At 36.7% G+C, this 17,313-nt stretch overlaps 1 protein-coding gene across 1 annotated transcript in view; it reads right to left on the reverse strand.

Moving 5' to 3' along the window:
• Positions 1-3,387: 3,387 nt before the first annotated feature.
• SLC30A7 (solute carrier family 30 member 7) overlaps positions 3,388-17,313 on the reverse strand; it is a 99,640-nt gene continuing 85,714 nt past the window's right edge. Inside the window, exon 11 of the mRNA XM_061411038.1 lies at positions 3,388-9,917. Coding sequence (XP_061267022.1) covers positions 9,870-9,917 — 48 coding nt within the window. The 3' untranslated portion in view covers positions 3,388-9,869. The remainder of the gene's footprint in view (positions 9,918-17,313) is intronic.

A 17,313-nucleotide genomic window follows, 5' to 3' on the forward strand; every position in this document is an offset into this window, starting at 1 on the left:
GTGTTTTAGCAGGCAATGAGCCTGGTTAGGTGCAGGATGCAATTACTAGTCCACCTTCTATGGATTGAGGTTCCAGTGTCAGTTGGGTTTTCAAGGACTGCAGTTCTTTTTTGATCTATCTCAAGTTTATGTGACCCAGGCTGGGACCTAGACAGTTGGATAATTTAGTCTTTTGGTATGCCAGGTAGGATCAGATACAAGCCTTACTGACTTGAGTGTGAAACTGGGGGTTGATCATTGACTCCTCCAAGTTGCTTTCCTGAGCTCCTCTTCATGATCTCGCTACTTCCTGGTTCCCTAGGGTTTGTTTGTTTTTTTTTTTTTTTTTTGGTGCTCTGTTCAGAAACTTGGAGTTCCGTTTATTCTGTTGCTCTGTGACTCTTTCATGATTGGGCTTACATTCTGACCCATGTGCAGAGGCGGACAGAGGAAAAAAGCAACAGGGAGATACACTACCCTTTTGAAATCATAACTCAAATAGAAAAATTCTTCTCTCAGTTGTTGTTCTTGTGGGTTTCCTTAGTTGGTGGCCACCACTACCAGATTGTCTTTGGAAGCCAACGGGAAGTCTTTGCTCTGATTTAACTACAAATGTAGTGACTTTGTCTTGTTTTGAAGCTCTGAGGAAATCAATATGAACTGTGTACAAATTATTGCTTAAGGGGAAGTAGTATGATGCACATACAAGACAGATAACCCCTGTGAACTTGAACAACAATCTGATCTAACAATGCTTAGAGTAGAAAAACACCCTAATGGCTAATCAGACAGACCTTATTATTATTATTATAGTTTTAGAAGCAGTTGCAATGTTTTCAAAAGTCCGGGTCAAATGGCAGGGTTCTAATTGCACTGAAACCGTACCTATGCTTTCCTGACTTTCCTAAAGTCAGGAAATATTTTGGGGAATGCTTTTGTTTTCATATTATTTTGTTTTTCTTCTGGCTTTAGCAGTGACTCCCCTACAAAGAATACAGTTCACTTTGCCAATCCATATAGTACTATTTTTCAAAGAGGTGCTAAACTTTATATTAAAAGCAAAATTCACCCATTTTTTCAATAAATTTTGATTGCTTAAACTGTGCCAGAGTATTGTTATACTATTATACCAACTGCTATTGGTTATAGGACTTTTATTAAAGCCTGAATTTCATGGTAAATTATCTTTAAAGTGTAGAAGTAGAGCTGGATGAGCTGACAGAGTATTTGAATGAGCTAGAATCCTATTAAAATGGTGTTGTCTTTTTCTTTTTCATGCAGAATGAAAAATAGTAAATTACTGTCATTTTGTCTAATCTTTTAAACCTGTTTGCTTCTTCTCCCTTTCTTTGCTGTTTCTTTGGTCTAGAGTAATGCAAAGTTTGCTTATTCCATATCATGAGTAATGAGATTGAATAAGGAGGGAAAGAAAAGCATTACAAGTTGCTGAAATTATTCAGAGGAATTTGTATTTGATGAGCATTTAAGACAACCACTCAAGATTCTTGAGCTAAAGGAATTAAAAGTGGAAACTGGGTAGCTTACTTCATTAGTATAACACAAGTTGGCTTCTGGGGGAAGGAAGCAAAAACTCAAAGATTGGGTAATGAACTGTTATAGTAAATAATTTGCCTAAACATGTATGTAAACAGAAAGGGCTGCTCTAATGGGCTGTTGACAGACCACTGTAGACTTCCCTTAGGCCAGAGGCTGCTTCCAGAGAGCACAGGAAAAGCAGGGCAGGTGCTTCAGCTCTAGGTCAAAGCCCACTATGCAAAAGGGCCAGCAGAAGGTAGTCAGGAAACCAGGATAGGGGAAATGTTTGAAAAGAACTTAGGCGTCTGATTCAGCAGAAATTCCGTGTACTTCCTGGCTAAGGCCAGAATTGTTTTTGTGGTGTGTTGAGGCTGTTTGTGCATGTGTGCTGAAATGGAGGTGGCTAGAGTTGGACACGGAGAAGGCAATGGCAACCCACTCCAGCACTCTTGCCTGGAAAATCCCATGGACGAAGGAGCCTGGTAGGCTGCAGTCCATGGGGTGGCTAAGAGTTGGACGTGACTGAGCAACTTCACTGTCTTTTCACTTTCATGCACTGGAGAAGGAAATGGCAACCCACTCCACTGTTCTTGCCTGGAGAATCCCAGGGACGGGGGAGCCTGGTGGGCTGCCGTCTATGGGGTCGCACAGAGTCGGACATGACTGAAGTGACTCAGCAGCAGCAGCAGCAGAGTCGGACACTATTTGAATAGGAGAGAAGTCAGACAATTCCACATTGTGACTCTGCACACAGCAATGAAGTACTAGACAGGGCAGTAGGAATGCAAAGGTGAGTTTAAAAGATTTCCAATAAATGAGGAGGATTTTTTGATAGGGGATTCAGGATATGGAAGGTGGCAAAGGCAGTATTTAGATTTCTAAGAATTCTTTAAGGAATTCTGAACAGAAATGGTAGTTGAAGAGATATGAGTGGGAAAAGTAAAATTAGAGATGCTGGTAGTTCTGCCATGGCGTGACAAGAAGTAAGCCACTGATGGCTTCTGATTACCTCTACAAACTAGGGAGGAGTGAAGCCGTATTACTAAGCGCCACAGAAATGGTTAGAGAGCAAGCAGAAGTGCATATAGACACATGAGATACTTGACAACACACACTGAGGATAAAGCCCTCACTGTATAGCATAGATTGATGGTAAGGAAGAGACTGCTTGGATAAGAGTATGTTTGAGAAGATGGGATGAGTGGGATCTGGGGTTTTGCGAAGTTAGTTTAAAAAAGAATTTCTTCTGATTAGAGGGAAAAATTTGGAAGGATAATGGTCAGATGTTTTTGGTCTTCATTTCCTGTACACTGAGATGATAGAGAACAAGGTGAGAAAATAATTTGAGGTTAAATATCTGGAGATACTTTGAGATTTGTTTATGAGGTAAAATCATGAGTAGGAGGATTTACAGTGAGGATCTTCAGTGTCGAGACATTTCCAAGTCTCCTGCTAGCTCCTCTCTCCTGATCAGTTTTGCTGTCCCCGGGCCCTGAGAATCATTCTTTCCCTTACATTCCCTAAGCCCTCCAGAATCTGTTCCGGTAACTTAAATTCACAGTGGTCTTTTCAGTTCATCAAACTAATAGACAACGCAGGTTGTTGTTGCTGTTCACTCACTCAGTTGTGTCCAGCTCTTTGCAACCCCTTGGACTGCAGCACACCAGGCTTCCCTGTCCTTCATCTCTCAGAATTTGCTCAAACTCATGTCCATTGAGTTGATGATGCCAAGCAACCATGTCATCCTCTGTTGCCCCCTTCTCCTCCTGCCCTCAATCTTTTCCAGCATCAGGGTCTTTTCCAATGAGGCAACTCCACATCAGGTGGCCAAAGTATTGGAGCTTCATCAAATGAATAGACAATCCAGGTAAAGACTTTTTAACAGAAATTTTATTGGAAGAATTTTGATAACAATCATTTATTATTCTTTTTAAATATATCTGAGGTTAAACAAAATACATGAATGTCTTCAAGTAGAAAAAAGTGAAATACACATTTGGAATTTGTTGTTCTTAGGCAAATCAAAATTGCTCACTCTAGTATATTCAAACCAAATTACAATATAGTCTTTGACATTCCAACCTAGCCTTGTGCTCAAATGTTTATTTAGAAATGTTTTGATGATGTACTCTTCACCAAAGGAATCAAACCCAAATCAAACTTGGCCATATGTTTAAACCATTAAAGACAGGGAGGTAAAGTGTTGTAGGGGTATTTAAAATATACCAAGAAGGGATTTGGCAGCTTTTCATTCACAGTATTTCTGATATAGAAGACTCATTCTGTTTGTTGATCAGACTCACAAATGTTGGGGCAAAATATCACTTGGGCAGATATATCACTAAATTTGTTGCTGTTAGAGGAAGCGATGAGACTACACAACAAGCTCTTGACAGGATATGTTTAGTTCAAAACAGAATACTGAGTCTAACTGACATATGATACATAAAATTCATATACATTCAAAACAAAGATTTTTAAGAGAAGTTTTACATTGGCAGCAGTAATGAAAAGAGACAAAATAAGAAACAGAAGCTCTACTAAAATTTAGTATTTAGAGGGGCAAAAGAAGATATAAACTACCGTAGGAATATTTAAATCAGTTCATGAATACATGTAGTGTTGCTTTTATAGAAGCACTTTGAAGATAGACATTTGAAAGAGTTTTGGATGAAAATGCATCTGGGATAAATGAAATAGAATGTTATACACAGGCCCTTAAAGTGTTGGATAATAGGGATATGGCAATTTCCTATAAAAAGAGAGACTGTGGTTTCTCATTCAAAATACACAAAATACAAACTCAGGTGATCCAGGTTCCACTGTCCCAGTTCTACCAAATTGCTGTCCTAACACAGCTTGCAAAATGGAAAACATCTCTGTATTCCCACTGTTCCTGTATTAAAATGAAGGAGTGCTTACAGGGTGACTTTAAAAAAAAAAAAAAAATGGCCATAGTGAATATAAAGTCACTTATCTGTGCAAAAATGCCAAAGAAAAGTTAAGATGTCTTCTGTAATAAACAGTAAATTACTGGTTTTACCTTACTTGTGTATCCACTGCTGCCTACAATAGTTACTCACTGGTTAACCAAACATTTAACTGAACATGTAAGTGTAAATTCATGCTAAATTTGGTGATAATAGGATGTATGAGACAAAGACATTCTTTTTTTTACAGACTTTCCACCATGATCAAAGTTACAAATATTAAAATTTTCAAAGCCATGGGAAGAGTTCACAGTTAAATATTAAGTTTAAGCATAGATTAATACTAATTATGAAATACATTTCTTCCTTTTGAAGAGCTATAAAGTCTATAAAATGTAATGTAAATCAAATTGTACACATCCCTCTCATGCAGTGCAAAATCATCTGTACTTCTTAGAAGACAACTTCCTACCAATTAATTTAATGTCTCTTGGCCAGGAGGTGTTCCTCTTCACTCACACTGGCACTGACACTTGAGTCAGTCCCTTTTAAGCAGTTAACTCTGTATCAAGAAAACATTTTACATTTTTCAAAAAAATAGTCTCAAAAGTGCTTAAAGGACCTCTGATTATTCATTTTAGTCTGCAGAGTTTAAGTTAAATGGCAAAGGTAGTAAGCGTAGGAGAGGATCCAAAGAAGGAATGAGTCTAAACAAACGCTTTGTGCTGTGCTTAGTCACTCAGTCGTGTCCAACTCTTTGCGGCCCCATGGACTGTGCGATTTCCCAGCAAAAATGCTGGAGTGGGTTGCCATTTCCTTCCCCAGGAATCAAACCTGCATCTCCTGCTTGGCAGGCGGATTTTTTACCACTGAGCCAGCTGGGAAGCCTCATAATTGTATGGGAGAGTGTATTTAAGTCTGATATAACTTCCTGGATCTTTAAATCACTATAGAATGACATACAAAAAACAGAGTAGTTGTCACTAAAAAGTACTCGATCTAGAATCAGTACTCTACTACTGGCCATTCCCCAGTCAGTTCATTTATATTCTCTCAAAACAGCCTCCTCATCTGTAAAATGGAGTTATGAATTTCTTCCTCATAAGCATATTAGGAGAATCAGAAAATAAAATACATTTGAAAAAGATCTATCAATCAAAATCATGCAACATTTTTTTTTTAATGAAAATATAAGGGTTTTACATGTGATAACATGAAAGAGGCCATACAGAGAGCCTGATACATAAATACTTAACAAAAGGGTGTTCTTTCTGTATAATCTGTAGTTAGGAAATGGTGAAACATAAACCAAAGATACCCTCATCAAAGACACATTGATTTATAGTAAATAAAACTACGCTTATCTGCAAATAGTTTTTTGCCATAATTTTTCATTGTCTTGATTCTGTGGTAGAGATCTAGATCATGAAGACTTTTGGGGGATCATGTCTTCAAACAATCTTCTCTGAATAAAACTTACATTGAATGTTCTTCGACGAATAAAATCATTTCCTTTTTTTTGCCAAAGTTCTTGTGAATTGAAAAATAATTTGTTTTGAAGACAGTGACAAAAAGAAAAACAAAGTTTAACTTTCTCAAGGTAATGCTTTTAATGAAGAGTTGAACGTTGCAATTTAGCATTTGGGATTCTCTGTAAGACTTCAAAATTCTACCCTGTTAAAATTTTTGTTTTGTTCTATACAACATTTAATGCCCAATTTTGTGTGGCTCTGAGAATAATGTTAAGAATTCAAGATCCCTCCAGTGGCTGAAAATTTAAAGTAATATATAAGAATGAAATGATATGACCTGTGAATTAGCCTAGTTTCTAAAAAGCATCAATTCACAGAACATAAACAAAATAAACTAAGCAGGCCTTAAATTGGATTTAGTCTTGAGCAATAAACAGAAAAATTTACTCACAAGTTAAAAGTATCCAATGGAGAGATGTCACTATTTAAAAAAAAAAAAAATCAGGAACTGGTTACACAAGAGTAGAAAAGTAAAAAAGAGTAAAAAATTAATTATATCTTTCATACAGAATACTATGGAAATAATATTCTAAACCTCATAATTTGCTATGAAAAATAAGACAGTAAAACTCCATTTATAAAGTGCCTTAATGTACCAAAAATGGAGGTCAGATGTCTTTTATTTAAAAATGCTTCTTCATCACATTTACATGAAGGCAAATATTATTACACTGGAGACACAGCACAGAAGAGTAGAAAGAACTCTTGACTTGGAGTCAGAAAACCTGGATTCTGGTCTTGACTTTGCCACTATAATTATCTCTGTGACCTGGAGCAAATGACAGCATTTCTGGGCTTCAGTTTTCTCATCTGTAAAATGAGAGGTAGAACAAGACTGCTTCTACGGACAGTCTCCTTGGATGTAAAATTCTAAAATTCTATGTTCAGCGATGCATTATTTTTATTCTTAAGCCCCAGAATTATGTAAGAGGATGCTACCATATTAATAATATCTATTAAATTGATTATTCTGTAGGAGGTTAAAAAAATTATAGAACTCTGATCAACTGCATCTGGAGTCAGTGATTTGGCTGTTTAACAAAGGTGCACAAAAGTCACAGTATTTTGGCTACTGGTGTACACAAACAGGCTTTGAAGAATGCTGGAGCATTCCAGGTATACGGGAAATGCCAGTTCCATCTGTTTCCACTTCCTCGTGTCTCTGCGGAAGAGGCTGTGGGGATATGAGGAACACTGAGCTACAGATAAGCTAGACGCTGTCATTCAACAGAGCACATGAGGAGCCCGCAAAAGAAAGGAGCTGTGAATAGGGTGAGCCCTTCATCTCGATCAATGTATTCTTAGATGCAAAAACACAAAACTAGTTTAGGTATATTTCTATTCGGGGAAGTTTACTTGGCAAGGTAAACATTCCCTGAACAATACAAATTTGTTCTCTAGAGTATATTTTGGTTCTTAAAATATTAGCAAAATTATATCTCAGATTTTCCCCCCCAAATTAGCCCAACATTAGAATCTCCAATAGGGACATTCTAAATATATTTTATAAGAATAGTCAAGTAGTATTTCTCAGTGAAATTATCTACTTTAGCAATACATCTGTGCCAAGAAAACTGAGAAGACAAAAGTATTTCCTAAGAGTAAGAAAAAAAAAATTGTTTTCCTGTTGTACACACAGGTTTAAGAACATTTAATTAAATCATAAATGTTAATGCCAATCTGCTAAATGATATGAATTGGAGATCTCTTATAACAGGTGCAAAATAAAGAGTTTCATCTTGGTCAAATGTCCTAAAAACCACACTCACGCACTTGTGTACTTAGAGTGTAAAAGTTAAAGTGATGCATATTTTGACAGAAAACTTCACTTGGAACGGAGGACTCAGTGAAGGGCAGACGTGGATCTTCAGTGTGCGCTGGTAAATTTTACAGGCCAATGAAAATATTACCTCTGTATGCTAAGTAGCAGTACAGTTTCACATAATTAGTTTTTAAAGGCACACATCAAAGTCCCTCCCTTGATACAAACCCGTCACTCTCCACAATATGCCAAAACCTAAAGAATGTCTCAGGCTTGGCAGTGGATGCAAACTTCCAAGTGACTCCTTATACTTACAGTGAAAAAGCAGTACCGTTATCAGCACATTTCCTTTTATATTTCCCTCTTGAAACATCTTAACAACTGTTTAGTTAAAAGCATTCTGTTGACAGGAATTTTAAGCTTCAGAACTGCCTGGCAGTATGTAAAAATACTTTGAAAATACTACGCAATCTGCAGAAAAAGGAGACTATTGATAGTTCATGGCAATCTGCAGTGGTTTAGAAAAGCATGAAGCAAGTAGTCTGTAGTTTACAGTGTATTTCATAAACTGTAGGTCAGAAGTAGGGCAATAGGTACTCTGAAACTTAAGACAAAACCAACAGTGATTTCTGCCACATCAGTGAAAAAGTGCTTATTACTTATCTTCACTCTAAACATTCATTTCCATCCTGCAGGGTTCCCCCTCCAAAAAATTAAAATATTTAAAAAATTTTCCCTTTCAGTTAAAGGGGAATGTACATTATGAGAAAATGAAGTACAGTGGGAAAATATCTATGCAGATCAATTTCTTCGTAAAACACAGAAATATTTAAGTAGAGTGTTCAAGCATTTATCTCAAATTGCAATTTTATTTTTCAAATAAACAAGAACCTAGAAATCAACTTATTTATGAACTTCCAAGATACTTGTGTTAGGAGTTCTATATTACCACATTTACTCCATACCTTCAATACTTCAAACTCAGTAAAATGCCACTTTAGGATTCCTGAAAGCAACTGTATTTTTGCAATGCTTGCATAGGAAAACAAATTATAGGACTTGGCATTTGAAGAACGAAAAAGCAAATCAACATTGTCACAACCTTTTCTGCTTTCACTCTACATGCTTTTCCCTTTCACTAAAAGAATCTTTAAAAACAGCAAAGAAATACAGGAAAGTTTATCATAGACACAGTAGCTTTTTAGAAATTTGAAATTTAGCGAATGTGATAATTCAAAACACCTGTCTGTATAACAGAAGCATCTGCAAAGTTCTGAAAACAGTCCATAAAATAATTTAATATAATAACCAAATTTGATTTAAAAAGCAAAATAACACCTTTTATTTTTTGATGAGAGAGCAATAAAAGGCAAATTTTTCTGTATCTAAATCTATGCTTGAAGTACACAAAAAGACATCTGTATATGTTACTAACAAGAGTCTTATTTTGTACAGAATACCCATTAAAAAAAAAAAAACATATACATGACCTTTGATGGAACATTTCTATGCTGGCAAATACATTTTCTGATACAAAGGCACTTTGAAAACCCAATATGGTTTGGTTCATAAGTTTGCAAGGTACAAACAATTTCACAAACATATGATTATATTGAAAAACGTCAACAACTGTGACATTACATATAAAACAGATTTCCATTTCTTTTTTTTTTTCTTTTTTAAAATAACACTGGTTTTGTGGGAATGAAAGCAGTGGTTTCCAGCAGCTTCAGTGAAGACATTCCAGATGATTAGAGACCCACAGTCTGAATTTCTTACTGGCTAGGATGAGGGGTGGGAGTGAGGGCATTTGAAATGAAAAAAAAAAAAAAGGAAACAACAATACCGAGAAAACAATACCCTGGAACAAAACTAGAAACCTCAGAAATCAAAATGGTTTGGTGAGAAGAGCACAAAGACAAGACCAGAAGTCCAGGAGAGATCCTCTTACTTCTGACCCCTTAGCTGTAAACTCCTGGCAGAGCACGAACGGTGGACTCTGCCTGGTCTACTTGGCGCTGGGGAGGTGTAGTGACGATTTCTCTTTTTAGAAAGCTAGGTACAATGTTTAGGATTGTACAGTACCAGAAAAATTAGGTCCCCCCAAAAAGCATGGTTTCTTTTCACTCATTACATGGCCGCAAAGTCAATCTGTACATAAAGCTGTCTCACTCCGGCCTGAAAAGTTAAAAAAAAAAAAAAAGAGAAAATTAAACAAATTATAACAGACTACATATTTCTGAAAAGTAGTAGGAAACATTTTTTTTTCTTTCTTTTTGAAAAAGGGAAGAATTATTTTTCTCTTCTGTCTTTGGGAAAGAATTCTCCATTTTTTATCATAAAGTGCCAATAATTTTATTTTAGAAACAAGTATATTAATAAGTTACAAAAACAAACAAAAAGGTTCTGCATATAGCTCTACAAAAGAAAGCTGTGCCAATTACATGCCTTGCCCAAGTGAATTTTGGAAAAATGAGGTTACCCATCTACCTGTATTCTCCTAGAGAGAACACCACAGTGATTGATAAGTTGGCTATTAAAATCAGAAGTTAATGCCATCTAAATCTTCCTATGATGAGTGATTTGTAAACACTGAAATAAGTAAAACCATCTATTAGTTATCAATTCCTTGACACTCCAACTCCTCCCTTCAATTTTGGATATAAACTTGCTATTCAAGGACACTGCTCTCAAAATTGCCCCCATCTCTTCTGTATCAATTTTTCTATATTTGCTGTCTACAATTCCTTTACTCTCTTCTCTCTTGAACCCATTTCAACCAAACTTTTGCTGCCAACCACTTCCCCTAAATTGCTCAGACCAGTGCTCAATTCTCAGTCCTCATCTTAGTAACCAGTCTACACAGGGGATCAGTTCCTCCTGCTGAAACACTTTTCCCACTCTTAGCTTCCACAGAATACTCACTGGTTGCCCTTTACCTCACTTATCAGTCTTTCTCAGTCTCCTTTGCAGGTTCTGCCTCCTGTCTTTGAACACTAAACACTTAAATACCCGAAGACTCAATCCTCAGATCCCTTCTTTTTTGGTACTTCCTTCTAGATGGTCTTACCCAATATTCAGACTTTGAGTACCGTCTACAGTCTCACACTTTTTGTAGGCTGAAACCTACCTATCACCTACTTGACACCAAAACACAGCTAAGCTGATCACTATCTCCTCCCCTCAAACCTGTTGATCAAGTATCTTCTCCATCTCAATTCCTCCCTCAATGTTGCAACCGCCTTTCTTTCTCTCACTCCCAACCCATTATTTGCAAAACCTGTTTGCCTCACCTCCAAAATAATGCAAATCCAGAGTCTGATCACTTTACGGCACCTCCACTGCTATCCCCTGGCCTGAGTCACTATCGTCTCTTACCTGTATTTTGTAACGGCCTACGATCTGGTTTTCACCCTTTTACCTTTGCACTCCTTTGGTCTGTTTCCAGCAGAGCAGCTATGGTCCTGTCACTATCACTCAAACCCAACAACAGTTTAATCTCCCTTAGTCCTTCAGTCTGAGTCCTTACAGTGGCCTTTTAAGCCCTCCCATGATCTGGTCCCTGATTCCCTCTCTTGTTTTATTTTGTACTCTTCTCCCTTTGGTCACTCTGTTCCAGCCACAACTGGCCCTTCTGCCTGGAACAATGGTCCTCAAGCTTGCCACGTGACATATTCCCTCTCTTGTCATATCTCTACTCATATGTCAGTGAGGCTTACCCTGACCATCCTATATCAAATGCAGTCAATTCATTCATCCAACAAATACGTTTTGTGCATCTCTTAGATTCCTGGTACTGTTCTGTCCCCTGGGAATACAATAGCCAACAAAACAGGTATAAAATACCTTGTGCTCATGGAGTTTATAAGCTATTGGGAACTAGGAAGGAAAGGGAGATTATAAACAATCAAGTATATATAGTATGTCAGATGAGGTGATGAGATAGAGATCATCTATCTATACATCTATCCATCCATAAAGAAAAAAAAATACAAAGCTTGGTGCAAGAAATGGTAAATGCTTCAGCACCTCTGGTCTCCCTACTCTGCTCTTCTTATCTTTAACACTTATCACTTTCTAATATATCATAAAACTTCTTTGCTGTGATACTGTTTATTGTCACTCTCCATTGATAACAGACTCTCTCTGAAATAAAAAGATTGTCTATTTTTTCACTGCTGACTCCCAGGACCTCAAGTAGTGCCCACCACACAGTAAGTGATTAACAAACATTTGTTGGATGAAGTGAAATTGTACAAATTTCCTTCTTTCAAATAAACAACTTGAAAAACATTAAAGCATACAATCAGTTACAATAAGCACTCTGTCAGTAACATAGAATGAAAAGTAAATTAGAACATTTAAAAGAAAGGAAAATCCAGAGTGGGGGGATAAAATAATGCTACCTTTTCATAGGAATTTCTGGGCTCCTCAAAGCATTGCTTCTAGCATGGCTTTCTTTCCCTCTAGCATTCAAGTTGGAGGGCTCTGCCCAACACTATAAATGCCCAAAGAGGCAGGAGCTGCTCTAATGAAATAAAAAGCCCGATAACACCCCAGTGCCTTTCCAGCACAGAAAACATGCTAGCTTTTTTTTTTGTCTCATTAAAAAGGAAAAAAAAAATCCTTGCTGTGGTAAAGTTAAAGTTCTCTGAAAATGCATTTAATAGCACATACTCCTTAAAGAGGTCTGTGGCAGAAAAAAGATAGAACTTAGTATCTTATGACTTTAAGCTAAAAACTGAAACAGAATCCAGAATTGTGGATAAATATCAATCCTACCTATCTCACACAACTGTTGTGTATTCACCCAGTATTTGACATTTAATAACCCTTGTTACGTAACAGGCACTATTGTAAGGATCATGTGTGAATATATGAGAAAGATTTTACATGCTATAAAAAACTTATGATTGATTATATTTGATTTACTCAACCCAGATGGGCCCCAAAATAACTATACTTAGGAAACCCTTTTGCAAATTTCTTGTATATCTAACCTCAAGTTGTTGTTCAGTGGTCAAGTCGTGTCTAACTCTTTATTGCCCAAATAAACTGGCTTAATTTCTTTTCAACAAACTTGTTAATGAAAGTTAAATGGACAAAATAAGTTGGTCTCCCATTATTATTTCTGCCACTTTCCTAAATCCTGGCCCAAATACAGTGAAGACGGTAATAAAAAATGAGGTAGCCCAAGGCAATAAAAAAAAAGGGAGAAAAACAAAGAGGCTAGGTAAATTGATCTTTGCATAATCATGAGTTAATTACTCAAGCTGGTATTTTTCCCCTGAGGGCCCACTGTTTCATACAAAAGCTCTAACAGGAAAAGTGATGTGTTTCATCCATCTGGCTGGATGGGCACAGCTCTACGTCTCCCAGGTTCCCATTTTCCTTTCTCAATTTCCTTCAAAGTAGAGAGAAAAAGCGAAATTTTCAAAGACTCCTTATAGTATGTCACCTACTTTCTGAACACAAACTAGGTTTCCTATACCGTTTATTCTCATGACAAATACTCCAGGAGATCAAAATGGTGCTTGGTTCCCTTAAATATTCTACTATAGGGATGACATTAGCACTCAGAGGCCTGCTGAGGGTTGTCCTTCAAAAAAGTGAAAACCATAGAATACTTGTATCTTATATCCTGAGAATCAGGTACAAACCATAAAAAAATCAGTTAAAACTTTTTAAAATAGGAAAGACAGTTATTTTTAACACCTATGCTTCTAAGAAAATAACTGTTAACATTATGTCATAGACTTAGAATATTTGCCATAAATATTCATTGCTGTGGCAAGGAAAATAAATCAGCAATAAAAATTTAGAAAAATAAACAAGAATATGGCTACAGAAAATTACTGATTGTTTGTATTTCTCTACCAATTCTCAAAAACTACAGAAACTTTCTACTTTAGTTTTTGACTGAATGTATTATATTAATCTTTACCCCATAAAAATGAATTTTTTAAAAACTGCCTTAGTCTTTCATGTGAAAACAAAATCATCTCAGAATTCATGAAATAGTGACTGAATATGATGAAATTACAAGTCATGAAGAATCAAGTGGGTCTGGGCTCCTTTTTCTATAAACTGGGGCTAATACCCCACCTGTCTTATAAGGATAGACTAACACATTAGGCACCCATCACAGTGCTTGGCATGTGGGGGGCTCTCAATAAGGCTCGCTGCTGATGCTGTTGTTATTTCTACCACCATCAACAAATGAGCACTTAAACCCTGTGGATTAATGAAAAACAACCAATACTTACAAAAGATTAACAGCCCCCCACAAACAGGAAAGGGTGGAAAAAACAGCTCACCACCTGGAAGGCTGGATAGCTTTTTCCTCCTTTCTACTCTCACCTCCCAGGAGACACAACAAGGTGGGGTGATGTCTGCTGTCAGAAACACTGAAGGGATTATGCATGCAGGAGAGTGGTGGAGGTGGGAGGTTCTGAATCTTGGGGACCTCTCAACTGGGCTAGTGAGGAGGCTCTTCAGCTTCCTTCTGGGTATCAGTGTGAACTTCTCTTTTGAGCCTAGAGACTAGAGCATAGAAGGCTGAAGCAGGAAGCTGAGGAGTTAGGACTTAACAGGCAGAAACAGGCCAGAAGAGAAGAAAAAATGGAAAATATCAAGATACAGGTTCTGTTGAAGAGTAAATAACATGCATTAAGTTAAACTGTCTTTTCTGCTTTGTGGAGCTGAGGAGGGTTATGAGCCCAAGCATATTCTAGATTTTTCTTCTAACTTTATTTCTAAACAAAAGTGTGTCTAAAAAATTAACCGATGATGTCAGCCAGTTCAAAATGAGAAACATAAAATGATAACTGCCTTCCTCATCCAGTTCCCACGTCCACATCCTGTTCAGATACTAAATGTAAATAATGTTTTCTAGTTCATCAATTCCCTAAAACTACATAATTTTTAAAAAGTTAGTGCATTCAATGAGGAGAATGGACTTCTTCAATGTCAACAAAAATCTTGTAGTTTAAAACTGGATTATCACTTAACTAATAATCCCAAAGAAATATAAGAGACTTCTACCAGTTCACTTGTGTTATTCTACATTCGTGACAGCAACCCAGCTGCCTTAACCATTCATGATTAAATGATAACTATGGAAAATGAGAATAAAAAGACATGCTTAATGTACAGTTCCAAAAAGAGTCACAAAGCTTACAGATTTATAAACAAAACAAAAAGCTACAGTTCTCAAATTTAATGTTAACCTCAAAGTTATCTCCATACAAATTTTAACAAGAACAACTTAAAAAAAATTTTTTTTAATCAATTTAAGATCAGCTCTAAGAAAAATATTTTAAAATATCATAGAAGCACCAGGTATTGAGAAAATTCTTCTTTTGGTCTTTTGGAACTAAGGCCACCAGTATTTAAAGTCTTTCTACAAGAAAACTACTTAAAAGCATTAGTGTTATTTTTTTCTAAAAAATGAAGCAATCTGAGTTTTATTACTTTTGGTAAGTAAAATCTATGATTAAGATATAGTTTAAATATTTTAAAAATGTAAAAAAACTTAAATTTCAATTCACGAATTGAAACTGTTACTGCAAGCCCTAGGATATACTCATAGCATAATGAATATGTGTGATGAGGGCATAAGCAGAAAAGGAAAATAATTAAAAAAAAAAAAAAACCCTTCAATTTCACATATTTCAGAACCAAAATAACTATCACACATCAACTTACAATTATTAAATGTGTGTAATGAAAGTTATGAGTAGGGTGACTTCACTCTCCCCACTGGGAAAAATGTGTTGAACCATTTTCACTGAAAGCCTAAGACAGTCTCTGGTCTTTGCAAGGAATGAAATCAAGTTGGTTTGACCTTAGCTGATAAAAAGGCTTAAATATGTTTTAGAGCTGAAAATTTTCAAAACCCAAATACAGCTTCCAAAACCAAAGCAGCAGCTGAGTAAACTTTCAATTTCAGCCATTTTCAAAGCCAAGATTTCTACAGTTACCAGAAGAACCTCCCTCCACATACTTCAATTACAACTTCAGCAGTTCTTAGCACAGACACCACTGCTTGTGCATCTCTAAACCTGTAAATCACACTCCTTTCTCAGAGGGAGAACTGTGACTTAAGTGCCAAAGTTTTAGGACAGCATGAGGCATTCTAGAGCTGGACAGACGGCCATGCTGTGAGGGTGGAAGGTCATGGTACAACTAGGAGAAGACCGATAGACTGAAGGAAAGAATCATGATCTAGAAATGGCAGTGGAAAGCAAGGTTGTTGAAGGCTACTGAAGGCTAGCCATGCTCTCCTTTTTGCCTCTGAAAAAGGGAGGAAGTGTGAGAAGGATTCTGACTTACTGTGAAGGTGCATTATGAAACTCATAATAGTATAGATTTCTTACCGCATCTGCTAAGAAAAGACTTGGTTCTTCAAAGTCTAGGGTAAGTAAATGGTACCAGTGTATTGTTTTGCAGTAGGTAAGTCTTGCTGTTGCCTTCGTTATAAGACCATTTCATTAATTATTCCAAAGGCACATAACCATACATCTCTCTTTTATTAGACAAGAGAGATCATTTAATTTAAGCTAAGGTCCTGAATTTAAACTGTCCATCTGTCCCTCTCTCTATTTCTCATTTGTATATGAGGCTTAGAAGGGTCTTTAAGGCTTTAGAGAGAAAGTAACAATTGAATTGGACCTTTACATTAGAGTAGGATTTTTGTCTCATACAGATAAGTAGATAGTCTAGTGAGGCTGGAGTATGAAGTACATGGCAGTGAATAATAGCAGTAGAGAAGCTGAAAAGTTAATTGGGTCATGCTAGAAAGTTTAGGCTTTATCCTGGTGGTAATGAGGAGCCACCGAAATTTTATTTTTTAACTTTTTATTTTGAAAAGACTTAAGACAAAAGAATAGCACAACAAATACCTATCTACCCATCACTTATATAAAACAATCACTAACATTTTGCCATATTTGCTTTTTTTTCTGTATGTGTATTTATTTGTAATCCTTTTCACTTTTGCTGAAGCACTGGAAAGTTAGACATCCTGATGCTCTGCCACTAAAGCTTTCGGCATGTATCTCCTAAGAACATGAGTATTCTTCTATAGCCACAATACTATATCATACCCAAGAAGTTTAACACCTACACAATTATGTGAACTATTATGTATCTATATTTCAATTTCCTGATTACCCAGCAGTTTCCTTTGTGATGTTTCTCCCCAGTTTAAGGTCCAATCAGGCACCACACACTGCATTTAATTGTGAAAGTGAGTGAAAGTGAAGTCACTCAGCCGTGTCCGACTCTTTGCGACCCCATGGACTGTAGCCTATCAGGCTCCTCCATCCATGGGATTTTCCAGGCAAGAGTGCTGGAGTGGATTGCCATTTCCTTCTCCACTTTAAAGTCTTCACTTTAATTGTGAAGTCTCCTCTAATTTAGAAAAAGCCCCTATAATTCCTTTTATTCCTTTCATGACACCTTTTAAGAATCCAGGGTGACAGGCCACAAGCTGGGTTTGTCTGGTTGTTTACTAGTGACTGGATTTACATTAACCGTTTCTGGCAAGAGTACCACACAGGTCATGTATACT

This window comes from Bos javanicus, chromosome 3 (genome assembly GCF_032452875.1).
Source record: "Bos javanicus breed banteng chromosome 3, ARS-OSU_banteng_1.0, whole genome shotgun sequence".
NCBI lineage: Eukaryota > Metazoa > Chordata > Mammalia > Artiodactyla > Bovidae > Bos > Bos javanicus.